The sequence below is a fragment of the Anomaloglossus baeobatrachus genome, chromosome 5 (genome assembly GCF_048569485.1).
Source record: "Anomaloglossus baeobatrachus isolate aAnoBae1 chromosome 5, aAnoBae1.hap1, whole genome shotgun sequence".
NCBI classification, from domain to species: Eukaryota; Metazoa; Chordata; class Amphibia; order Anura; family Aromobatidae; genus Anomaloglossus; species Anomaloglossus baeobatrachus.
This window is the reverse complement of record NC_134357.1, coordinates 81,355,318-81,382,867: the sequence shown is the minus strand read 5'-3', so window position 1 is coordinate 81,382,867 and position 27,550 is coordinate 81,355,318. Positions and strand designations below refer to the sequence as shown.

The 27,550-nt window shown below is 41.3% G+C and overlaps 1 protein-coding gene across 5 annotated transcripts in view; it reads right to left on the bottom strand.

Annotated features, from left to right (window-relative positions):
- FGFR2 (fibroblast growth factor receptor 2) overlaps positions 1–27,550 on the bottom strand; it is a 131,754-nt gene that overhangs the window by 75,049 nt on the left and 29,155 nt on the right. For all 5 annotated transcript variants that reach the window (XM_075348641.1, XM_075348643.1, XM_075348642.1 and 2 more), the window contains exon 2: positions 733–948. In XM_075348641.1, the coding sequence (XP_075204756.1) occupies positions 733–880 (148 nt within the window). In that variant the 5' untranslated portion in view covers positions 881–948. The remainder of the gene's footprint in view (positions 1–732; positions 949–27,550) is intronic.

The following is a 27,550-nucleotide window of genomic DNA, read 5'->3' as shown; positions in this document are numbered from 1 at the left end:
TAGACTATTTTATTATAAGATTGTATACCTATCCAACCATTCAAAAAACAAAGCGGAAAACTATGTCGTAAGAATGTTCTAAAGTCTGTTATCATAAGAGTTGTCAATTTACTGAAAACTTGGCACAATAGGAACGTTGGCAGCCTAACCTTAAGCAAAGCACCACTGGATGGAGCGTTGTACAGGTTCAGGTGTGGTTCTGCAGACACTACAAACAGGACAGGCAGCATTGCTCCCATACCTCCTAAAGCTGCACATATCAGACAGATTGACAGGCTGGAATTCAGAGGGCGAGTGATAACTATATACTCTAATGCATCATGCCTTCAAGAAGAGTCTCCAGCAGGGTAACATCACCGATGTTCTTACAAACTATCCCCCCTTGGGCAAGGGTGCAACCAGGGCTTAGAAATCTGTATGATAGGAGTGATTGTTACATTAAAGTGGGCCTTACAGTAAAATGTTGTGTAAGAGCATGCCTAAATTGTAGACTATGCGTCTCTGGCTTTCATCTCCTCAAGTCAATATCTTCATCAGTATAAAATATAGGAAGAAAGGCAGTGTCACTAGATATTGTATATCGTCAAGAACTTCCCAAGTAAACACTCTCCAAATATTGTCTTCAACTTATTACATCTAACTTCAAACTACAGCTTAAATATCCCAAGCACTAGAACAATCCCATCCTGTGTTTCTAGTTTTACAGTTTGACTAACGTTTGCTAAATCTTACCTTCTGGTTCAATGGTGGTGTCCTCTCCTCGGCTGTAAGATGGACGGGCAAATGCTAAGCCAACGAGAAACAGGCAAAGAAGTAGCAGCATGATGTCAGTGTACCCACCGCCTGTTTTCCCTGAGCGCCACACCGAGAACAACCCCATCTGACTGGCTGTGAGCAAGCATGAGACGTAATCACCACTATGTGGTCCTCAATCCTGTTCTGGAGATCCTGTAAGAGATTAAAGGGAACGTTAAAATGGATTTGTAAATTTTGCTTTCATGCCTATTTTCATGTCGACAGTTATCAGCCAATATTAATGCTCATTTCAAAGCAATGTCTTTGGTCATTGAAGTGATCAAAGCTCATATTAACTATTTTGTTGCAAAAGATCCGAAAAGTTGTCAATACGCTTTATATAGCTATCAACCAAACACTTGACCAGCCAACCATCATCTCTACCAAGCCCGATCTTTCTCTTCCGCATCAGATATAGCGAGGAGAATCAACAGCCCCCTACACCCATATACATAGTCAATGATCTTGTGGGCTCGGCCAACACTAATTTATTGTCTTTGTTAGATAGGGCTTAAATATATCATGTGTTGACCTCACTTATTCTAAAGTCAAGCCAAGAAATTTCTCTTACATCAGTGTTTCTCAACTCCAGTCCTCAAGACCCAACAACAGATCATGTTTTCAGGTTTTCCTCAATATTAGACAGGGGATAATTCCATCACCTGTGCAACATTAAGGAAATCCTGAAAACCTGATTGAGGAAAACCTGAAAACATGATCTGTTGGTGGGTCTTGAGGACTGGAATTGAGAAACACTGTCTTACATCTCTAAGAAAAGCAAAAATGAAAGAACAAAATTCATACAGATAACTATAAAAGTTTTGTATTTCTTCATGGTGAAGAAATTGGCCCTGGACTTGGCTAAGAACCAGAGAGGTGTGCAGGGTTGTGCAAATGTCATCTTACAAATAGATTACTAAGGAGTGACTGCATTATGGAGACTATATTAGTTATTGTTCTTAATTATATGGATATTGAAGCTCACCGATTAAATAAAGTTCACATGGCACCGGTCTCATTGGTTATAGTAACCCCTGGTGACTTTTAAGATCAACACAATGTACAATAAGAGGAGTAACCCAATAGAATAAACAGGCATACAAAATAAATAGTAATGTGTAATAGTAATGTGATAGATTAGATATATATATCTATCTCTATCTCTATCTCTATCTCTCTATATATATATATATATATATATATATATATATATGTATATATATTCTTTATAAATGTAGACTGTACATTTGTTCTGCCACATATCACATCATTATATATAGATAGGCTTTAATGTAGAAGCCCATTGCCATTTATAAAATGTGTCATTTATTAGAAATGAATTATATAAACAAAAACATACATACTAAGTAGAATTTCAAGGTACGGTAGCTATACTCTTACAGAACTTGAAGCACTGGCACCAGTGTCTTGATGACAGATCCCACCACAGTTGGAATAATCTGCCAATGATCTCATGTCTATAGAACCTGGCAGACTTTGCCAACTGCTTGTCAACAGAATTGTCCATTTTGACCACATTACCAATACATTATGGGGGATCATGAACGTTAGCCATGAGTTCTTTACTCAGAATCATAGAATGGTAGAGTTGGCAGGAACCTCAAGGGCCATCGGGTCCAACTCCTTTATTACATAAGAACAGCTTTAGTGAACCTGGATAAAAGTGATAGCGAAGGCTTATCTTCTAGAGCCAACTTTCTCAAACATGTACATGGGATCCCAGACATACCAAGTAAGAGGTAATATTATATATATATATATATATATATATATATATATATATATATATATATATATATATATATATATATATATCCACAATGAAGAGATGAAAGGTCGCACTCCAAAGGTCGAATAAAATATTTTTCTTTTTATTCCACGATCACATCAGGGGTACAGGTAGTGAGGGAGGATGAGGGTGTGCCACGTCGGACGTGGCACACCCTCATCCTCCCTCACTACCTGTACCCCTGATGTGATCGTGGAATAAAAAGAAAAATATTTTATTCGACCTTTGGAGTGCGACCTTTCATCTCTTCATTGTGGATCTTGTATCGCCTTTGCTTTGGGACACGCACCCAGGTCTCCACCTACCTGAAAGCACAGCTTTGTCAGCCATACAGGGATCGGTGGTGCCCGGTATCCTCCACTCAGCTTTATATATATATATATATACACACACACACACACACACACACACATACAGTGCCTACAAGTAGTATTCAACCCCCTGCAGGTTTACACATTCGGAATTAACTTGGCATTTTGACATTTGGACTGTAGATCAGCCTGGAAGTGTGAAATGCACTGCAGCAAAAAAGGAATGTTATTTATTTTTTTATTTTTTTTTTAAATTGTGAAAAGTTTATTCAGAGGGTCATTTATTATTCAACCCCTCAAACCACAAGAATTCTGTTTGGTTCCCCTAAAGTATTAAGGGGTATTTCAGGCACAAAGAACAATGAGCTTCACATGTTTGGATTAATTATCTCTTTTTCCAGCCTTTTCTGACTAATTAAGACCCTCCCCAAACTTGTGAACAGCACTCATACTTGGTCAACATGGGAAAGACAAAAGGAGCATTCCAAGGCCATCAGAGACAAGATCGTGGAGGGTCACAAGGCTGGCAAGGGGTACAAAACCCTTTCCAAGGACTTGGGCCTACCTGTCTCCACTGTTGGGAGCATCATCCGGAAGTGGAAGGCTTATGGAACTACTGTTAGCCTTCCACGGCCTGGACAGCCTTTGAAAGTTTCCACCTGTGCCGAGGCCATGCTTGTCCGAAGAGTCAAGGCTAACCCAAGGACAACAAGGAAGGAGCTCCGGGAAGATCTCATGGCAGTGGGGACATTGGTTTCAGTCAATACCATAAGTAACGTACTCCACCGCAATGGTCTCCGTTCCAGACGAGCCCGTAAGGTACCTTTACTTTCAAAGCGTCATGTCAAGGCTCGTCTACAGTTTGCTCATGATCACTTGGAGGACTCAGACAGACTGGTTCAAGGTTCTCTGGTCTGATAAGACCAAGATTGAGATCTTTGGTGCCAACCACACACGTGACATTTGGAGACTGGATGGCACTGAATACGACCCCAAGAATACCATCCCTACAGTCAAGCATGGTGGTGGCAGCATCATGCTGTGGGGCTGTTTCTCAGCCAAGGGGCCTGGCCATCTGGTCCGCATCCATGGGAAGATGGATAGCACGGCCTACCTGGAGATTTTGGCCAAGAACCTCCGCTCCTCCATCAAGGATCTTAAGATGGGTCGTCATTTCATCTTCCAACAAGACAACGACCCAAAGCACACAGCCAAGAAAACCAAGGCCTGGTTCAAGAGGGAAAAAATCAAGGTGTTGCAGTGGTCTAGTCAGTCTCCTGACCTTAACCCAATTCAAAACTTGTGGAAGGAGCTCAAGATTAAGTCCACATGAGACACCCAAAGAACCTAGATAACTTGGAGAAGATCTGCATGGAGGAGTGGGCCAAGATAACTCCAGAGACCTGTGCCGGCCTGATCAGGTCTTATAAAAGACGATTATTAGCTATAATTGCAAACAAGGGTTATTCCACAAAATATTAAACCTAGGGGTTGAATTGTCCCACACTTTTATGTTGAAAATGTATTAAAATTTAACTGAGCAACATAACTTGTTGGTTTGTAAGATGTATGCATCTGTTAATAAATCCTGCTCTTGTTTGAAGTTTGCAGGCTCTATCTTATTTGCATCTTATCAAACCTGCTAAATCTGCAGGGGGTTGAATACTACTTGTAGGCACTGTATATATATATATATACATAAACAAACATTATAATATATAATTTAATATATATATATATATATATATATATATATATATATATATATATATATATATATATATATATATATATATATATTATATATATATATTAAATTATATATTATAATGTTTGTTTATGTATATATATATATATATATAAAATCTATTTTCGATCACTGAACTTTGTGAAAAAACTATGTCACGAAATTTTTTCACTAACACTGACTCCATAGGATTTTTCTTGTACCATACTTTAACCCCTTTGCGTAACCTTTAGTGGATGATTTTGGTGTCATTAGATTGGTTACAGTGGTCCTCATGTATTGCAGTGATGTTACTGGGTTGATGGAAACATTTACAATGTGTATAATGTGAGCAAGTGCAAACTCGTTATTGATTCATCTAAAAAAAAAAAAAATTCTGAAACTGAGTACTGCACAATGACCGTAAGTATGCTTCAGTGCCTGTCGGGCATTCTCTGCACTTGAAGGAATGCTATGAGAATTTAAACTTTATTCTCAAGAAACTTAACTACAAGGATCAAGGATGGTCAATATGTGATGTACTGAAAAGTTCTCTCATTGCTCTTTAGGAAGCAAGGAAAATACAAATACACAAAGTGCCCATGCTTTCTGTGTGAATGGGACAGCTGGGATAGATCTCATCACTGGATCCAAAAGAGATGGCCATTGAGAACCTTTTTGCAACCTGGACTCAAGAACATAGTTACAGAAGGTTTAGTTGATCACACTAAATGTTTTCCTACCACCACTCCACATTAAGCTTGGACTGATGAAGCCGTTTGTGAAAGCTCTACTGAAACAAGGAGAGACTTAAGTACCTGTGTACCAAGTTTCAGGGACTGTCCGAAGCAAAACTGAAAGGAGAGATTTTTGTGGGTCTAAATATTGGGAAACTCATTAAGGTCCTTGTGTTCGAAACAAAAATTAAAGCTGTTGACAAAAGAGCTTTGGATACTATGAAGAAGTCGTGAAGAAATTTCTAGATAACAAAGATCCAAAATTTCAGTCTATCATGGAGAACATGCGGAAACATTTCAAAGCCTTGGGCTGTCTGATGAATTTGAAGTTACTTTTCTACATTCCCATTTGAACAACTTTCCTGAAAACCTTGCTGCTGATAGCAAAGAGAAAGGAGAAAGATTTCATCAGGATATCGAGGAGATGGAATGACAATATTAAGGTAGATGGAACGTGAACATTATAGGGGGACGATTGCTGGAGGCTTCACAGAGAAGATCCGCAGGCCTTCTATAAGAGAAACAGGATCAAGAGAAGCATTGGAGAACAAAAGGAAAAGGCGCAATAATTAATCTCAAACTCCAAAAATAAGACCAAGAAAGTTGCAGAATGAAAGATATAAAGATATAAAATATATATATACACACATACATACATGCATACAGTGGAACCTCGCTTAACGAGTAAGCCAGTTAACGAGAGTTTCACTTAACAAGCAAAGCTTCCTGTAAATTTGTAACTCTGTTTACGAGAAAGCTTTGCTGTACGAGCAAAATACTCACTGCACACACTTCCGGTTCTGTACATCCACTGCGCTCTAACCCACACTTGCAGTCCGCACAAACACACACAAGCACGCGCAAACACACACAAACACCCATACACGCACACATACAGTATTATGCTCACCTTACCTTCCGTTCCATCGCCGGCCTCATGGTTCTTGTAGTTCCCCGGTACATCGCAATGAGGTAGGAATCCTCGCGGCGAACTACAAGATCCAGGAGGCCGGCAATGGAACGGAAGGTAAGGTGAGCATAATATGTGTACCTTCCGTTCCATCGCCGGTCTCCTGGGTCCTGTAGTTCGCTGGTATAGGATGTGCATCGGCAACCATAGCGACGAAGCAGGAACTTCCTCTGTGACCGCTACTCAAAGGCAGCGCGCTGGTCAATCAGAGGCAAGCGGCTCCTGCCTTTGACGTCAGAGCTCTGGTAGCGGAAGTTCCTCCCTCGTCGTGATGGTAACCCAATACACAGCCCGTACTGGTGAACAGCAAGTCCCAGGAGACCGGCGATGGAACGGAAGGTAAGGGGAGCATATGTTCGTGTGCGTTAAAGCTTGTGTGTTTGTACGTGTTTGTGCATGTGTGGAATGACACAATAGGGGACCAGGATGGGACATTTAACAAGTTGTGGAAGGAATTGTCTGCATTGCAATGATATCCTATGGGAAATCTTGCTTTGCTGAACGAGTAACTTGGTTAACAGGCACACTCCCAGAACGGATTGTTCTTGTTAACCAAGGTTCCATTGTATAGTACATTTTTCATCACAAAAATATTTCTCTTGTTCATCTTGCTTGTGTGCAATTTCATGCGCGTTTTGTGCAAAATCCATATGTGATGGATAAAAATAGAAGTGTTTTTGAAATCAGGGGATGAGAACACACAAAAATCAGTCTTTAGATTTGAAAAAATGTTCACAAACCCAGATTATGCATACCTGTGTAATTACCTCCCATTCCAATATAGCAAATCTTAGGACATTGCCTGTCGACATTCCTTTAGGACATATTTGAGAAAAACAGGGTATATGCACATCTTTTAGACATGTAATCCGCCAAGTTTTTTGGGAAGATGATGCACCAGGACACTCTGGACTTTTTGTCTTCAAACGTCTTTTTTGGATCTTTTCAGTCATTTCCTGAGCACTTTTTATGAAGTCTTTACAAGGGTTCTTTTTTTTCTAAACTTATATTGTATAAACTGGTGAGCGACTTTCAAGCAGAAGCCGCCCGCAGTGGAGAGGGGGGTATATTTGAAGAGGAGGGCACTGGGCAAATTCTATAAGATCTGGCGGCCCTGGCTGGATGTTCCTGGTCTTCCCTCCAATGCGCTAGTACAAGATAGCATACTGGATAATTTGTTGCTATGCTTGCAATAGGGGGGCACCACTGAGGTACTGGGAACTTAGAAATTCCATATGGTATCAGAATCCCTGGGTGGCACTGAGAGGAGAAGTAGGAATAATTTAATCTATAGAAAAGAGAGGGAGGGTTAGACGTGGTCGGAGGAAAAATGTTATGGAGCGACATGTTGGAGGATGAGTGTTGAGCGGGACGGACATAGTAGGAACAACTTTTATCCTTAATGACTTTTTTATTTTAATGATGTTAAGTAGTTTAATTGGTTAGTTTATGGAAAATCGAAATACTATCATAAATGTGTATGAGGAGTATTTGTATAGCTCTGCATAATACGAAAATGTTCAACCTACTAGGATACTGTCCTTGTATGTTATGCAATGATCACATATCTGTTTTATACCCTTGTACCAGTGTTTAATTAATAAAAAAAAATCTGATTAAAAAAAAATAAGCCACCTGCAGAATGGTCAGGTAACTTCTTTTACCGGCTTCACGTCTTTCAAAGTCTGAAGTGGTTAAAAGAAGCTCAAAAGCCTAAACATTTGCACATCAAGACATTTTAAAATATAAATGCATTTATTCATTCTTTTGTTTAATTAATGCTTTTTTTTCAGGCAGGTTACATAGCATACCTGCCTGAAAAAGTTTTTTTTGATCTACCCATATAGAAACAGTTACTTCTTATGAATGATTGGGTCCATGAAATTCAGTTGACTCGTACAATGAAGAAAATAGAACTGTCACTAATAAATGTTGCCATCATATCTCTATTATGAGTCAATTTCATAAAATCAGCTTGGATACAACTGCAGATTTCCCTTTCTCCTGTCATTTTTGGCAATGAGATAAAAAAGCCATAATTTCGATGTTAAGATACCAACCACGGTAAAGCGAAGACTTCAGTCTTCGAAATGATTCCAAAATTCCATGAGTTTTGGAGAGTGAGAAGATTTTTCCCCATCTAATCCACTTTTATTAGGGTGGTAGAACACAATTCTGCAAAGCAAGCAGGCAAGCAAACCGCACAGCAAATTAACTTACTGCTGCATCTCTGCGATAAATATTCCTTCAATTCAAAAGTATAGATCTCGGTTTCTGAAATGAAATTGTGGTGAGAAGCTTTCATCTCAAAATAAAATGTGGCTGGCTTTATTAAATGCGAATTAAAATGGTTATGAATGTTGGTTCAGGAGATTCTGCTGTGTCTTGTATGGTTCCTAAATAATCGAGCAGATGCTTGACCCTAATGGGATGCAGGAAAAGGATGGGTGTACAACTAGAATCAATAAGCAAGGACAGCTATAGAAGGAAGGATCACAGGGGACCCATAAAACAGGTAAGGGCAGCCTACACAATAGGAAGCTTTAATAGTTCTGCTGTTACAGTAGGTTAAAACATAAGCTAAAAATAACCAAAAAACGAAGATTCCGAGAAGAGTTTTCTAAGATCAAGTTTATACTGAAGAATCCATGAATCCATATGAATGCTATGGATGGCTGCTTGGTTCTAAAGTGTTAGGGTCAACAATGTGGAGGTAGGGGTAAGATGATCAAGCTATTATAATGTATTTAGACTTTTCATAAAGTGTTAATTTGCTTCCAAATCATATATCCATAGACATACAATATATACTGAGACATCAATGGTTGCAGACACAAAGGATGTTGATTTGGTGCTGGATCGCTGGGGTATGATGGGAAAACATGGAAAAAGGCACAACCTGTTTTTAATATAGGCCACATTCTCAGCATTAATCACATTCATTTTTACTAAAAATAAAAAGTTTTATACCTCCTTCAATTAAAAATTAAGGCCCAAATACATATTAGCTGTCGGTCAAGCGATAGTTCACCCAACAGCCATCTTCCTGGACTTTCCCATACATAGTAATGTTCAGCTCAACCTAGAGATCCTATGTTCCCTCAGATCTTTTGGCAGTGGCTTATCTTCCAAAGAACAAAAGGATCAGTCATTGGGGATTCAACAGGTTAGATTCTTCTCGCCCCTGATATCATCCGTCATGGAATAGTTGGGAAGCCACCATATACAAGAGACTATCTGCAGGTTCAGATGATTTGATCGAATATGTTTGGTGGCCTTTAAGAAGTTGTCCACTATGTTTATGTCTGATCAGCTGGGGTCTCACACCCAGCACCTCGCTGATCAGCTGTTGTCGGTGCCAGCAGGAAATGCTCAGTTCCGGAGCTGCTCCATCCTCTAATAGTCACCGCAGCCAGTTACTGCACATCCGCATCCTATTGATTTGAATGGGAGGCGGGTATGCAATGTCAAAAGACTGAGCAGCTCCAGAACTAAGCATTTACAGATGCCTGCTGCTGCCGCTGGCATTGAGAGCAGCAGATTGGCTGGGTGTCGGACCCGGGCCAATCAGACATTGATGACCTATCCTAAGGATAGGCCATCAATGTAAAAGTAGTGGACAAACTCTAAGTTATTCCACTTGATGGCCATGTATGCAGTGATGATCGAAGGAGACATGGCACCTACTACACAATTACATGCATACAATTGAAATATCTCCAATGGCAAATCATTGTATAACCGGATTCATTTGTCAGGAATTTTGGGCATACAAAGTTTCTGCTCAACAACAACTAAAGTCTGGACTCTTGTGAGAACAGTTTGTTTGTAGGACCTAATTTAGCTTTTTTTTTTTAATCTTGCCTTGCAGAGTTTTTACAGCTGCATTTTCTAGCTCTCCCCCCTCCCTACTAGGAATAAAGAGCGTCACTTTCCAGAGAGGAGGGAGGGTGCACTTTAGATTGCATAAGCCTGTGTAAATCTACTGTAAAATAAAAAGTAAAAAAAAAACAACAAAAAACACTAAATGCATTGTACATAACGTATGCAACAGCTATTCGTAAATTGGTAATGTATTCGACTACGTATAAAAAATAATATTTTTTTTGCTTTATATTTTTATTTATTTTTAAGAAACCACTAATCAATTTTAGGAATGTAGATGATAAAATCTGTACGCACCTGGTTTTCCCAAACCATAAAACAGCTGTATATTTCAACCTAGACTGAGTAATGGATAGATGCGGGCACACAGAAATATATAGAGTAGGAGGGCGAGGGTGGAGAGAAGTTAATCAAGATTTTAGATACTTATTTTAGAACATAAGATAGAACCAAAATAGAAAAGTTCTTCTAGATTGGATAGCTCTTGCGAAAACAAAACAAGTAAAAACTCATTTTTTTCACAATATTGTCTTTTTAATCCTTTGTCTTATTCGTCGTCAGGATGGGTTCCATTACTTTTTCATTTCCATTTTTTTTTTTTTTTTTTTTTAAAGAGGAATTATAACTAGGTAATGGGAAGAATAAGGTGAATACATTACAATATTTTCCATTACTTTTTCAATTCGTGTTCTGATGATTTAAAGAGAACTTGATCATCAGTATCTACATCCACACGTCTCCACTTTTCATTGTAAGTTTCCCCATCAGTTGAATATCTTTTTGTTTTATGTATTAATTTGCTAATAACACAGGCGAATGTTATGATATATGCAGCTCAAAAGGAAAAATAAGAATAATGTTTATATGTAAACCCTGAAAGGGCAGCATCAATAATGTTACAATACACTTTCACTAGTGGATCCTGTACACAGTATAATGTCTATGCAACGACAAAGTGCTGACCTGACATCTAATTTCAAAGAAAACATGGATTCAACAGGATCAGTTCAACACCCTTGTTTTCTCTTGGGATAAGTGGTTCCAGCCGCTTATCCCTGTGCTTTATTTTATCAGAGGATAGGGCAGCGCTAACCATCATCTAGGGCAGGAGGTGTCAACCTGTGGCTCAGCAGTCACATGTGGCTTGTGGACCTATTATGTGTGGCTCGTGGCTCTCTTCCAGCTTGGTGCATAAGCACCATGGCTAGCCAACAACTATGAAGATTAGGTCTCCAGATAGCAACTTTTGTGAGTAGCCACACATATAAGAGCAAATCTAAATTGAGTAAGATAGGAACCCCTGGATCTTGGTATGCCACCTCGGTGTGATTTCTGTAGAAAAGCTTTAGCTTTCACACACCGGTAATGCGGGGCTCTGACTGCCACTACAGTGAGGGTGGCAGGAGCTGGAATTGGCTCTTGACCCTCTCTCAGAGCTAAATGGGCTTACAATGCTCTTTCAAAGTTGAACGTGGCTCTCAAGGTTAGAAAGGTGGGAGACCTCTGATCTAGGGTACTAGTCCTCAAATTTTATTACCTTGAGAGCCACATTCAGATCTGATAGATGGTCATGACCAAGGTTCATCGGTATCCCTCCCACTTGCACCATACTGAGACCAAGAGCCCCACAGTTCCGATATAAATGAGAGCCAAAGCTTCACCACAGAAAGCCACCAAAACCTTGTGCCCCAATGCTTCTTGGCAGTATACATGCATCTGGGGGCATGTATTCTACCCCTTTTTGGCATTTTTGCATCAAGCACATGCATCAAACTATGGAACCCAGCCACAAAAATACCTCTACCTGGCAGAATCACCCGGTTTCCAGATTGCTATATTTGTCCTCCAGTCCATACCAAAATATATATATATATATATATATATATATATATATATATATATATATGCGGGTATGGTCTTCTGTGGAGGGCTACTCACAAAAGTCACCGTGTGAAGATCTTCTTTTCATAGATATTTTTTTAACCCTGGTGCCATCGCAACAACTTGAAGGCTGACATGTGCCACACAACAAGTCACAGGTTGGGGACCCCTGATCAAGCGAGAAACATATAGAAACACTCCTCTCTCCAAGGAATTGTTAGCACACAACGGGAAAAAGAATTGTCCCAAGGATCATGGGCAGGGTGCAGAAAGGAGAAGGAGAAAGGAATGCCACTGCAGCGTTTTACAAACATTGTCTTCAATGTCCCCAATGGGGCTCACAATCTACACTCCCTAACCGTATATCTTTGAAGTGTGGGAGGAAACCGGAGAACCCGGGGGAAATCCAAGCAAACAAGGGGAGACCATACAAACCCCCTCTCAGATGTTGTCCTTGGTGGAGTTTAAACCTTGGACCCCAGCTTTGCAAAGCAACAGTGTTAAACACTGAGCCACCATGCTGCCAACTTTTGTCCTGGCACAACAATAAGGAGCCCCACAGAGCAAAGGAGTAAGATTGCCTTCCCTGGCCAAAAGGAAAAACATGAGAGAATGTATGGTATGTGCACCGTATGGAGATTATTATCGACATTTCAACTTGTGGTTATGATTTACTACTCAAATCTCAAATGCTTAAAAAAAATAAATGCATAAAATATACTCTATGTATTAGATCGGCAAATATATGTTTTATATCTATGCCTCAAAGAGTTAACATTAAATTTCTGCTCCGTTACATCAGTATGTACATATACACATCTTATTAACATTCATGGACATAACAAAACACCATGTAAGCTTTACTGCTGCCAAGTCCTCCCCATCAGCTAAAGCTTGGGTTTCGCTCACAATGCACACTATGTTAAAATCATTTTTCCTGTTGCACCTATATACACAAGCGTGGATATACAGAGAAGGAGCAGGGCAGTATACCCACCACCTCCCCTGAAGCCCCCTGCCTTACCATGGAAGACTTAAATAAACACTCCCCTATAAAAACTGCACTTACACAAACATTCCCTTTATACAATCTCCTGCTGAAACTCGCTGCCTCCATAAAAACATATTTATGGCTGGTGCCAACTACTCAGACTCAAATCATTTTTTAACTTTCTTGACGTAAAGGATTTTTTTTTCCTTAACCTAAAGCTCCAGGAAAAAAAAAAGCGAGAGGCCCCTGAGCTAAAAATTCAGCGTGTACAGCCAGAACATGAGGACTAAGAATTAATGAGGGTAATGTATATAAATACATTCTGCCATACGTATGTACAAGTATACACTACAATGTTGTCATGTTTTCAAAGTTTATAATTAGGCTTTGTTCCCACGTTGCGGTTTTGCTGTGTAGTTTTTTTTGCATGTTTTATTCATTGGTTTTATGAATATCCATGCTAATAAAAATTTGCTGTTTACAGTACCAGGAAAACTTATCAGATTCCAGACATCTAATATACACATATACCGTATTTTCCGAATTATAAGACACACTTTTTTTCCCCCAATCTGAGGGTAAAATGTTGGTGCGTCTTATAATCCGAATATGGCTTACTAGATCGGCGGTGGTAGAACGGGGTCACAGGAGGCAGGGTCGGCGATACTGAGGGCTCGGAGGAGGTGGGTGCCAGTGCAGTGGTCACAGGATGGAGGGTCGGTGATACTGAGGGCTCGGAGGAGGTGGGTGCCAGTGCAGTGGTCACAGGAAGGAGGGTCGGTGATGTCATTGATCTGACAGCGGGCTCCATTGAATTGCCCGTGGTTGATGAGATTGACTTCAAGAAAATGGCTGCGGAGGCTGTGCGCGCGATGGAATTCAAGAAAATGGCCGTGGAGTCCTATCTACACAATTGCTGCCTCCGCGGCCATTTTCTTGAAGTTAATTGTCAACTGCAGGCGATTCAATGGAGCCCGCAGTCTGCCGGCAGATAAATGGTGCCTGCCACTGCGACACCCTCAAACCCACAGTATCGCTGACCCTCCGTCCACTGACTCTCCTGAGCTATATCTCTCTGAGCCCACAGCATCGCCTACCGTGCCTCCTTTGACCTTCCTGAGCCTCTCCACCACCGCTGCTCCCCTTGGTGAAATATTATAAGACGCACTTGGATTATAAGACGGACCCACATTTTAACATTAAAAATGATTTTTTCCTATTTTCCTCCTATAAATTTGGGGTGCGTCTTATAATCCGGTGCGTCTTATATAGCGAAAAAATACAGTACTTGCTGCGTTTTTGAGAGAAGCAGCGTGTCAATTCTGTCAGCGTTTTTGCTGCTTTTTCATCATTGAAAGCAATGAGAAAGTGCAAAAATGCAACTATGATTTTTGGTGCATGAAACAAACCAAGAACGCAACAAAAAGCGCAGCTGTACTACTGCCAAGAGATCAGGTTTTGCTGCAGAAAAAAAATGCAGCCAAGCCTCTCTGTGTGAACATAGCCATAAAGTTGTTGCCCATGACTAGAAAACAATAGTCATAGGCAGCACATGTCAGGCTCTGTGTTCTAGTACCAAACAAGCCCTCTAAATAACTCTAGTGGTGGAAATCATTACATCAGGCCTCATTCAGATATCTGATGTTCATGTACTTGTTCCATCTGAGTTTTTCATGGATAAAACCCACAGCCATAATACTCTATGAGGCTGTTCACATAGCCATGTTTTTTGTGAAATCCAAGACCCCGCTTCATCAATATCGGCATTGTGCACGCAGTTCTTGATGAGGGGGAATGTTGTATTCAGAGGCGCCTGATTCATTAACGCTTAAGGTATGCAACATTTCGTCATGATGTGCTGCCACCACTCGTCCCCATTGTGTATGAAGGATATGGTAGAGAATCGAGATAACTGAAGGCTACATTTTTGAGTACTGTCGCAATATTTCAGTTTGAATCTCGCTAAACTCAGGCTGTCAATGACCAAAAAAGATAAGTTTATGTAATTCTATCTAAAGTAGAGTGTATTGGTGTGGTTTGGGGACGATCCATGTGGAACTTAAGGCCACTTTACACACAGAGATAAATCTGTGGCAGATCTGTGGTTGCAGTGAAATTGTGGACAATCAGTGCCAGGTTTGTGGCTGTGTACAAATGGAACAATATGTCCATGATTTCACTGCAACCACAGATATGCCAAAGATTTATCTCTGTTTGTAAAATGGCCTTTAGACTACCCTATGCTACCTACTAAAATATTGGTGAGTATCTGGATGAATGCAAAAGCAGCATGTTCATTCAGAGTAGTCTTGATTTTATGGAAGGCAATTGCCACAATATATCTCTGCTGTTTGCATAAAGCTGGCTACACACATTAGATAATTGTCTGTTTATCCAATATTGACAGGATCGGCACACAGTCTAATGTGTGTGGGAGCCCCTGACAAATTATGTAGGGAGGGATAAGGATCGGGCATGTGAGATATCAGACTATGAATTTTCTCTAAGATAGGACACCCCTAGAGATGTCTAGCAGCAGCTCTCTTGGAGAACATAGAAGCACTCATCAGAGTGAACGTTCCTGGGTACAGGAGAGACAGCCAAGATTGATACTGGCCAAACCACCTTATGGTCCACAGCTCTCTAAAGTAAATGGGCGACTTTACAAGTGTGACATCAACAGCTAGTGAAATGAGCGGACCCTTGGAAGTTCGGATTGGCGGGTACAGCTAGACTTTAGATAAAGTTCGGTTTGGGACCCGGACTTGACATGAGCCCCAATGGAAGTCACTAATTGGACAGTTCTCTTCCCACATACAGGCAGCCATAAACACATCACTTACAGCAGAGGGTGGGCAAGATATTTCCATTTTTGGGTGTTTTTTACCCCCAGTGAGAGCCGTGAAACACTGCAAGTGGATCGCACTGGGCTGAGCACTGAGCGTACCCAAGCACAGCAATACTCGAGCGAGTGGTCAGCGTACATACAGCAACCGAACTTCGAGCCAAAATTCCGATTTTTTTGTTAAGTCTGTGTTTGGTAAGAACACCGAACCTCGGGTTCACCGATCTCTAGTTGTCACTTAAAAATGAGCCCACCAACTGAAACGTTGCCAGATCCGTGGGCAGCATCTATCAGGCACTGGCTGTAGAATCTCAGCAAGATATGTTTGATTCTAAAATGCTGCGACTTTTAAAGAAAAAAACATTTCAGCTCATACAGTTATGTTTGACTAAACGCTGCTGCGTTTCAGAGAATGAGATATTTTAATGGCCGGCCGGTGACCGAGCCGCATAACGTAGTAATCGGACAGGTGGGACTCCGGTGGCATCTCCCAGCCAACTGCCCTGGATTAACAGGTCTCTGCCTACATGCATGTATGGGCAGAGACCTGTCATCTAGGGCATCGGGCAGGGAGAAGATGCCGGTTACCCACCTGTCAACAATGCGGCTCGGTCCCCGGCGGCTATTAATCTCGGTCATTCTCTGAAATGCCTCAGCATTTCAGAGTTAAACATGGCTATCTAATGCTAGTTTCACACATCCGTCTTTTCGCCAGATTGGCGGATCCGGCGGACTCCAGTACAATGTATACAGTACAATGGCAGCGCGACAAGCTCCGTTCATATGCTGTCATGTGACCGGAGCATGTGACCCGGAAGTTGCCGCGCTGCCATTGTACTGGAGTGCGCCGGATCCGCCAATCTGGCGAAAAGCCGGATGTGTGAAACGGCCCCAAGTTGAAGGGTTCCCTTTAAAATCAGTTACAGACAGTGAATAGTTGACGTCCAGAAGGCTATTAAGCCAACAAGACACATATACTGACCAGATAGCCTAAATGTACCGTGTAGGTTCACACTTGATTATTTTTTCTGCAGAAAAGCTTCTGCAATTTACAGTACCAGCAAAAGCTATGAGATTTCAGAAGCTCCTGAACACAGATTTTTTTTTTTTCATGACTGAATTTGAGCACTGCAGAGTGCTTCAAAATCTGTACCATGTCAAATCTTTTCTCTTGCTGAGTTTTCTGTGCAGATTTTCCCCATAGACTTGCTTTAGATGTAGAAAATACGCAGGTAAAACAACCACAAACGCGTTTTTAGTGTGTCAGAAACACATCAAAATCCATATCTAAGAATGTCAATAAAGTTGTCAAAACTTGGAGGTTTCAAAAACACCATTATTTAAAGCATGACACACCACAGAAAAAACAACCCCACTGTATCGAAAAGTCTACAGAAACACGTAAAAAAAAAACTGCACCAAAAAATGCAAGTAACCTAAATTACATAATAGGTGCAGAAATGATATAGACATTCTGCAACATCAAAAACTCAAGCAAAAGCTTATAGTGGGAACGTCGCCTAAAAGCTTTGAAGGGTGGCTACATTTTGGCTCAACATGGTAAAAAAATTGGCTGTACTGGGAAAGAGCCAAAAATGGATGAGGCCATAGGTACAAGGCCGTGCTCAACTGTCCAATTCATTAAGGGTGTTGGGACTTTGTATGCCCTTTTGTTGTTGTGAATTTTTCTTGAATTTTTTAGGGAAAATTTAATGAAGATTAGCTTTTATAGCAGAAATCCTATGGCATTTCCGGTAAGGCACACACCACTCAGAAGATGCAAGAAATTAATTGGGTGATGTGAACCTCTTAATCAATTCGGCGTGCCGTTAGCTATGCCAGTCTTCATGAACCGGACCTTTAGTATATTAAAAACAATGCAATTTTTTCCTTTTTCAGTTTTCTGAAAAATGTACACAGAATTTATTATTTCAGTGATCTTTTATGTCTATATTAAGACAGGTGGTGGGGGGTTGGGGGGTGTTAATCAATTTGTCAGCTAAAGAAATGATTATTTACACTGTCAGGACACAATAGAAAGAACTGTTCTAGTTCACGGACACATATACTAAGAGCGAGTTCATTTCGGAGACTTGTAGTAATGCCCCGACATAACTGCATGGAAGGAAAAATGAGGCAATTAATTCTAATTGTAAGAACCAACCCACATTCCAACCGCTAAGCACACATATACACACACCTCCACAAACACACAACATGCTTCAGCAGACTACCACAAAAGGCACAAAGGCCGTGTGTTACAATAGTCAAAAGCCTCTTTTGTGAGAAGGTGAAAGGAAGAAACGTTTCGGAATGTAAGTGCCCAGGTGGTTGTGTTTGTTGACCGTCTCTGGAGACTTGGCTTTTGTAAGCTATATATGTAAATAGAACTTTATCTTTCAGCTTTCTCCTTGGTCTTATAGAAACTTGGGAGAGATGCTTTGTGAAGGACATGAATTGAGTAAGCCGGCTTGTAGGCCGTTTGCCTCGGTAAACACTGATGAATTTAGAAAATGCCAAATCTACAAACTTATATAAAAGAACTTACGAGAGAAGTCACATAATATATGTAAATGCTCAAACAAGGATTATGTATAATCACTTTGTCTACTATTTTATTTTAATTTTCAAAGATCATCCAAGATTGATGGTTTTGAATTGGAGCTTGTAATTTCAAGATTCACATGATTTCTGGGTTCATGATTGTTATGGGAAACATTTTTTCATATATAAACCATACATTATTAGGTTAACATTGAACGAAATTGATGATTTTGACCACAACATATTATTCTTTGTTTCGACCGATATAATTGTACACACCGGTCTAGCAAATCGCCCTCAACACTTTTTCGGCATGTTGGGTATTTTTCTGATGTTGATTAGCACTAGCTGCATCTTCACATAAAAAAAAAAATCCAATGTCTGCCAATGTAGTCTGTGATGCTTTTGGACCTTCAAAGGAACAACTATTCTTTCAACCAGCAAATGATCGCTCAGTCTCACACTTTTGGCGGTCTTTATATGCCCAAACATATTAACCTAAACTTGATAAAAGTAGATTACTTCAACCATAACAAATGTATGTAGGGTGAAATTATACAGCAAAAAGATAATTTTATCCGACCAATGACACCCCATTCCTCTCTGGATATAAGTCTGACACATTTATGGCTAGTGGTTGGGCAAAAGATCTCATCTTATAACAATTCTTTCATCCCCAGAGGATTTTTCCTTGAAATAACGTTCAAGAAAGAGCTCTCATATTTTACCCATTGTCACTGAAAATGTATTATCAGGCTGAATAACAGGCAATATAGTCCAAAATGATGATGACACTAGTGAGCGTTCAATAGTCTTAAAACTTAATGTTTAGCATTCTTTAAGGGACCTAGCTGCACATGGAACAGATAGACAACTCATGAAGTCTAGAAGGGCATATCATTATCACGGATGCACATCACCCTAAGGTGCCTCCATAAGGCACGGAACCATATCACCCTAAGGTGCCTCTATACGGCATGGATCCACATCACCCTAAAGGTGCCTCCATAAGGCATGGATCCATATCATCATAACATGCCTCCATAAGATACGGACCCAGAAATACCCTAAGGTCCTTCCATAGGGCATGGAATCATATCACCCTAACGTGTCTTCAAAAGGAATGGTTTCCCCCCCAAACAAGGTTTATTTTGGGAAATACTTGTGATCATTGGAAAGTGCCAAAAATGTTATAGGCTGTTATTTCTATGAAGGTGGGAAGGCGAGTCCAAAAATAAAACTGGCACCGGTTATCGTGTAGAAAAATAAAAAGATTGGGTGGGTAAAATCCAACCTGTTCAATACCATTTTCCCTATGTCTTCCAGATATCAGACTGAAGTCATATCTAGAGAAGAGCGGGTCCCAACTATGTAGTTCGGTGTTTATACCGAACACAGACTTTACAAAGAAAAAAAAAATTGGTGTCAGAGTGCGGGTGCTTTACGAATGCCACTTGAGTGAGCATCACAGTGCTCGGATACGCTCGGTGCTCAGCCCAGTGTGAGCCACTTGCAGTCTTTGAATTGATCACACTGGGGGTAAGAACAGCATGATCGGATGTACAGGGAAAAAAAAAACCCTCACTACCTTGCCCGGAAGTGTTCTGTTTAAGGCCTGAACTGTCCAATTAGTGACTTCCAGTGAGGTTCGGGTCAATTTCAGGTCCAGAGCAGAACTTTATCTAAAGTCCGGCTGAACCCACAGAACCAGAGTTCCTGAACTTCCACACATCCGCTCATCTCTAGTCGTATCCCATTACCCTTGGCTAGATCTGCCAACAAAAATGCCAAATCTATGGCTGTGTGTTCACACGTCCGACCAGCAGCACGATATGACCGCCGATCGGTAAACCTTTACCTATTGGCAGTCATTTAACAGCTTGCTTCTTTCACGGTTTGAGTTTTTGTTTTCCTCAAAAAGTTTTGAAAAACGCCTGGTAAAAAATTTTTTTTGTGATTTTGTGTTATACCATGCCTGATGAAGAGACTTGAGTAGTCTGGAAAGCTTGCTATTATTACCATCTTTTCAGTTAGCCATTAAAAGGTATCAACCACTGAGGACTTCAGTTCTTTTAAACAATTTGGTAAAAAAAAGAAGTGAATGTAACTTCTGTAAAGTGACTCCTGATGGAATCCATTGTAATGTAGAAACAAACTAATTCAAGGCTACAACAAAATTAATCAGGAAGGGAAAAGAAATCCGCCAAACTTCCAAATTATTTCAATATTACTTCAAGTACAGAAAAACTACCCAAAATAGGAGCATTACCTGCAGCAATTTCCACTTGAAAGCTAGTTAATAAAAATGTGTGAAAATATCTACTAAGGCGGAGGGACATGTTCTTATCCAAAATATCTCAGGCAGCTTTTTATTGCATTTTGTTATCATTCAAATCTATATTCAATTATGTGATTATAGCTCAAAGAAGCTTGGGCTATAAAAATCGGTTTTCTTGAGTTTTCCTACATATTGCGCCCATATGCAACTATATCCAGATAAAATGTTTTTGTCTCGAACAACTTCCATGTGGATTTCTAAAATTCTAAACGATTTTTTTGTGCACTTTGATGGCAAATACCGTAGTCAATGTGACTATACAGACAGATGTGTGGTGAATGGTAAGGCTTGCTGCCGGATATAAAGGATGGTAGACCCAGGGCTGTGGAGTCGGTAAGCCAAACCTTCGACTCCGACTCCTCAAATTCTCTTGCACCGACTCCGACTCCGGCTCCTACATATATTGCTTATAGTTAGGTGAAAACTTTATTGTAGTACATGAATATGTGTATGTGAACATCAGACATTTAATAATTTTTATGATACAATAATCAAGATATTTGGATAGAACATAAAATATATTTATTGGAATACAACTTTAGAACACAAAAAACTGTAATAAATTGTAAATATGTAATACACTATGTAATATACAGTAGATTACATATATATCTTGTGTGTGTATATACACTGTATATATATATATATATATATATATATATATATATATATATATATATATATATATATATATATATATATATATTTACAATGTATTAGTTTTTTGTGTTCTAAAGTTGTATTCCAATAAATATTTTATGTTCTATCCAAATATCTTGATTATTGTATCATAAAAACAATTAAATGTCTGATGTTCACATTGTACTACAATAAATTTTTCACTTAAATATAAGCATTATACTAAATGTTATTATTTAGTAAAATATTCAGCACATTCTGCATTGCACTCCTGTCCCCAATTTATTATATATTTTAGGAGTCGGAGTCGGTGCATTTTATACCGACTCCACCAAAATGAGCTCCGACTCAGACTCCGACTCCACGACTCCGACTCCGACTCCACAGCCCTGGGTAGACCAACTGTTTGCATTGCAGCTATGTAGCTCGGTTTGGTAAGATCACTGCCATAATGGTAGCCGAAAAGGAAGAAGATGGTGTCAGCCCGACTTTGTTCCCTTAAGGCAGAATTTAACCTCTACTTAGCATAAGTAAATATATATATTTAGTAGTTTTGGCTTCTACATAATTGTGTTGCAACTGGGATCTTCCTAAGAGACAACGTTATACAATGACTTATTCAGTTTTTGAAGGCTCAAAACCAAATCCTTGACTGTGCCAAAGCTGGATAAAGGTTATCAAAATGTAACTGGGCCGCCCGAGGCATCAAACTAAAATGTGAAGAATTGTTCTCCGTAACAATACTCTCTATTTTACTATAGAAATACTTGAAATCAAAAGCCAATCATAATTTACAGTCTACGTACATACGCTTCTTCACAACTTTACTTAGCCTAAAAAATTAATGGAATATCAATGTAAACTGTATGGCATCATCCCAATGCATGAGATGTTCCTGATGGCGATTTCTGTACATGGATGGCCTTCTCTAGTGAGCTGCTTACTGTATGACTTCTACTTTTCTTACACTGGACTATTATTGAGAATGAACATGTCTAGGAAAATTCATTTTCCGATAGTCGACCAGTGTAAACAGGCCACCAATCAACCAGTGTAAACAGGCCACCAATCAACCAACAAATGAGCAGAACTCACTTAAAATTTATTGTTTTCAGCAGCACATTGTCCTTTGTAAACAGGACCTATGCTGCCGAGAACAAAGACGGTATATGTACACAATGATCTATTAGGCCATGTTCACACAGGGCGTTTTTGCAACTTTTTTTAGCATGCTTTTTGCCTTGGTTTTATGCAAATCAATGCTAATAAGCACTGCCTTCACAGTCCCAGCAAAGTCTATGAGATTTCTAAAATCTCACACACAAAACACCTGTGGCTTTTCCCCTGACTGTTTTGTCATCCTCCTTGGTTTTTGCTGCGTTTTTGAAAGAATGAGCATGTCAATTCTTTCACTGTTTTTACCACAGGTTTGGTGGTAATTTTTTTACCCATACAAATCAATGAGGTAGTACAAAACGGCGGCAATACTGCAAGTAGTTTCCTGGCAAAATCTGAGGTTTTGCTGTAGAAAAAAACTGAGCAAAAACACCGTGTGGGAACATAGCCTTATAGATCACTTTGTGTGCATTGGAAGCCCGGTCGGCCTGACTAAACAAGCTAATAAAACGACCAACCGGCAAATATGTAGCCAATCAATGGCCATTTAAAGGGGTCGTGCCAAGAACAATTGTATATTTTAATGAATAGCTCTTAGAATAAAAATAAGTTACATAATTGGATGTGTTTAAAAAAAATCTTCCTGTCTCGAGATATTCTTAGAATTGTGCTCCTGTGTAATGGATGTGTCAGACCACGCAGGAACAGGTTGGATATACCACAGCTCCTGAGCAGGGAAGGAAGTAAGAGACAATATATAGACATTACAGCCAGGGATTGCAGCTGATTCTTTCTGCAATGTAAAACAAGGTTTTAAACAGGCAATGCAATGTTTTTTTGGGGTTCTTTATTACAGAAAGAATCAGCTGCATTCCCGTGCTGTAATGTCTATATGCTCTTTTTTAGTGTCTCCCCTGCCCAGGAGCTGTGGTATATCCTGTATGGTCAGACACAGCCATTACACAGAGACACATTCATAAGAATAACTCAAGACAGGAACACTTTTTCTTAACACATCCAATTGTGGAACTTATTTTTATTGTAAGATCTATTCATTAAAGTGTACAATTGTTCATGACACAACCCCTTTAAAAGACACCATCACCCAGTGTAAACGAGCCCCTAGAAAGGGAAAGCTTCAGACAGTAAAAGTATAATGTCACAGCATTTTATATGACTATAAGGCGATGTGTCCACGGTAGAATGTTGCTGCGGATTTTTCTGCATGAAAATCCGTGACTTTCGCTGCAAATCCGCACCTTTTTTTTGCCGCGGATTTACTGCAGAATTGCCGCGGATTTTTTATTTTTTTTTCCCAATTCTGAAGCCAAAATCCGGATCAAAATCCGCAACAATAATTGACATGCTGCAGATTTTTCCAGATCAAAATCCGCGGCAAATCCGCCGCGGAAAAATCCGCAGCATGGACACAGCATTTCCAAAATGCCATTGAAATGGCTTGGAAGTGCCGCTGCTGCAGATTTTCGGAAAATCCGCGGCTTTTCCGCGAGAAATCCGCGGCAAAATCCGCGCATTTTCCGCAGCGTGGACACATGGCCTTAGTCCGTAAACACAATCCAAGATGACTAAACACAAGCAAGTTTTACAGACTTCTTGTCCAGGAATTGTAAGTACAGGGCTAGATTACTGGAGGCTACATGTAACCTGACGCTGGTCTCTGCAGATTGTGCTCCCGGCAGGTTTCTGGTCCTTCAGGTTGAAAAGGTTGTTTGTCCAATGCTTGCAGATGTGGATTAATATACACAACATCGAGGAACGTGCGCTTGTTCCGGGGAACACAAGCTGGAAGATTCAATTCAGTCCTGGAGCCTCTAACTAAGACGTGAAAGATATCCTTTATATGAGTAAAAGGGATTTTATTTTTTATATCCGATAATGTGTAATCAGTATTCTAGTTAATTTATCTTAATTTTTAATAGGCTTAAAGGATTACGTCTTTCTTCTGCTCTACTATGACCCATTCATTGTCAAGTGTTTTCTAATAATTGAATTCTCTGTATTATATACAACAATCGCTCCCTTCTACTGGCTCCTTACATAACTAAATGAAGGTTTTAAGCTGACACACCACCTAAGTGCAGCGGAAACAGACACTTTCTAGGTTGAACCACGACTAATTTTGTAATGATCTCACCACCTGTATCTAGAAACGCAGGTGGGTGGAGGGGAGATCAGCCCAAACAACATGGCTTCCTCTACTGGTAAGTGGTAGATCCAAAGAAATACCCATCATAGTAGAAACTGCAATTTATCCTCATACTAAAATCCAAAAAGTACTTTAGCGGTACTGGTGCACGGCTGATAGGCAATGCGAAAACACTGTATCCAGAGTGAGAAAAAAAATTGAGGCCACCATCCAAAATTGGGCAATTCAGTTCTTTAAAGCCTGCTTTACACGTTGCAATTTCGCATACAATATCGTATGCGATTTGCAACGCCCCCATCGTATGTGCGGCACATTCAATTTGTTGAACTTGCCGCACAGACGATTCACCCCCGTCACACGTACTTACCTGTCCATACGACCTCGAGGTGGGCGGCGAATGTCCACTTCCTGGAGTGGGAGGGACGTTCGGCGTCACATCCACGTCACGCGGCAGCCGGCCAATAGAAGCGGAGGGGCGGAGATGAGCGGGACATAAACATCCCGCCCACCTCCTTCCTTCCGCATTGTCGGCGGAAGCCGCGGACGGAGGTAAGCTGTCGTTTAATGTTCCCGGGGTGTCACACACTGCGATGTGTGCTGCCTTGGGAACATTGCACAACCTCACATTCATTTTTTGAGGAATGAACGACATGCATGCGATGAACGGATTTTCGTTCAATCGCAATTGCACGGAGGTTTTACACGCTACAATCATACTTACGATGCCGGATGTGCGTCACTTACGACGTGACCCCGCCGACACATCGTAAGATATATTGTAGCGTGTCAAGTGGGCTTAAGAAGCTAAAATAGACTAAAAAAGGGTGGCCATACATATCAGATAATTAGAATTCAAACATCAACTTTTCAAACTCTGCCATATGTCGCGGGCGGAGGAGGGGACGCTGCGCTCTCCCACTGCTCGGGTCCGGCTGCCGCTGCTGCTGCGGCCGCTGCTGCTCGGTGGCTCGAGCGATGGGCCGGATCCCGGGGACTCGAGCGGTGCTCCTCGCCCATGAGTGAAAAGGGGTTTGGTTTTGGGGATTTATTGTCCGTGACGCCACCCACGGTTGTGGTGATTTTTGGTAACACCACTGCTGCTCTGTATGGGGATCCCGGGAGCGGTGACAGGGAGCAGCAGAGTTGTTAGTTCTCCCCTCCGTGGGTAGGGGTTGGTTGTCCCGGGGCCCAGTGCTGGGGTGGAGGATGAGGGATGGCAGGCCAGGTGCGGGGCCTGGGGAGGTGCAGGGTCGCGGGGGGCAGCGCTGTGCCTCACGGCACGGTGGTACTCACTCAGCCTGAGACGGTGACACAGTTCTCGGTAAAACACACGGCTGGAAAGACTGTTCCCACGGACGGCTGCTGTTGCTTTTCCCCGGTAGTTAACGGTGACTGTTTCTTTCCCTGCACCTTGTGTAATGTTGGTAGCGATGGGTTCCCACCGGTAGCCCGCTCCCCGACTTGGATATGGGCCGGAGGAGCCCCTCTTTGCCCGCAGGCGCTGGCCCTGAGAAACTGGTGCCTTGGCGGTGGCGGTGTCTCTTTCATACGGTTGGACTGTTGCCTTCAATCGGGACTTAGTTGTTTGGAAACCCGGAGGTCCCCTTCACTAACGGATTTGGCAAATTTACGGTGACTCCTAGCCTTGCCGGGATCCGAAAGGCCCCTGCCAATGGTGCTGGCATCTCCTTGTGTACCGGTCCGGTACCGCCGGGTCACCACCCGTCCACGGTCCTCACGGCACCTCCGATAGGCCACTCCTGCAGACGGTCACCGCCGTCTGCTAACCTTGCTGTCTGTCCGGGGCACACACCCGGACCAACTTCAGGCTCTTAAGCTGTTACTTTCCTCCTCACACTTGCTCCTCTACCACTCAACTCCAACTAACTCCTCTGCACTCAAGCTCTGCCTGAGCTAAACTCCCTCTCTAACTGCCTGTGTTTTCCCTCCTCCAGGACTGTGAACTCCTTGGTGGGTGGAGACCAACCGCCTGGCTCCACCCCCTGGTGTGGACATCAGCCCCTGGGGAAGGCAACAAGGATTTCTGGTCTAGCCTTGATGTGCCTAACCGGGGTGTAGGGTGTGGTGGTGTCATTACCTGTGACCCCTGGCTTGTCCAGGGCGTCACACCATACACATGTACGCTCAGCTGAGTGGAGTGCGCATGTACTCAGAAAGGGTCCAGGACATCTCTTGTGGTAGCTTGTCTCCAAAGACAACAATCTGGCATTGATTTCACTATGTCTGTCCCTTCATTACCCTGACATTATCTGCATGGTAGATGCAGGAGACCCCCTTTACCCAGTATATAAATTCTGCAAGGTTCTCCTGAAATTAGTGGGTTCTGCCAACTTGACTTTAATCTGTATGTGAGCCTTTAGATAAAACTGAGAAGATACGAGACTCCTGGGGACAATGCAAATCTTTTAACATGGTTCTCACCTATAATGCTCCATTTATATTTCTGGTGTCTTCTCTTGGATGGCAAAGGGCCTTTAGGGCCTCTCATGCACCAGGGTCCAAGTACAACTATTACTTCTGGACATATATAGAGCCCCTGCATGTCCCTTAAAGGGAATCTGTCACCAGGTTTTTGCCACCTAATCTGAGAGCAGTATAATGTAGGAAAAGTGACCCTGAATACAACGTTGTATCACTTAGTTTGCTGGGTGCAGCATTTGTGACACAATCAAAGTTCTTAAGCCGGTTTCACACATCTGGCATTTCGCCGCTTTGCCGGATCCGTCACACTCCAGTACAGTGCAATACAGTACAATGGCATCGCGGCAAGCTCT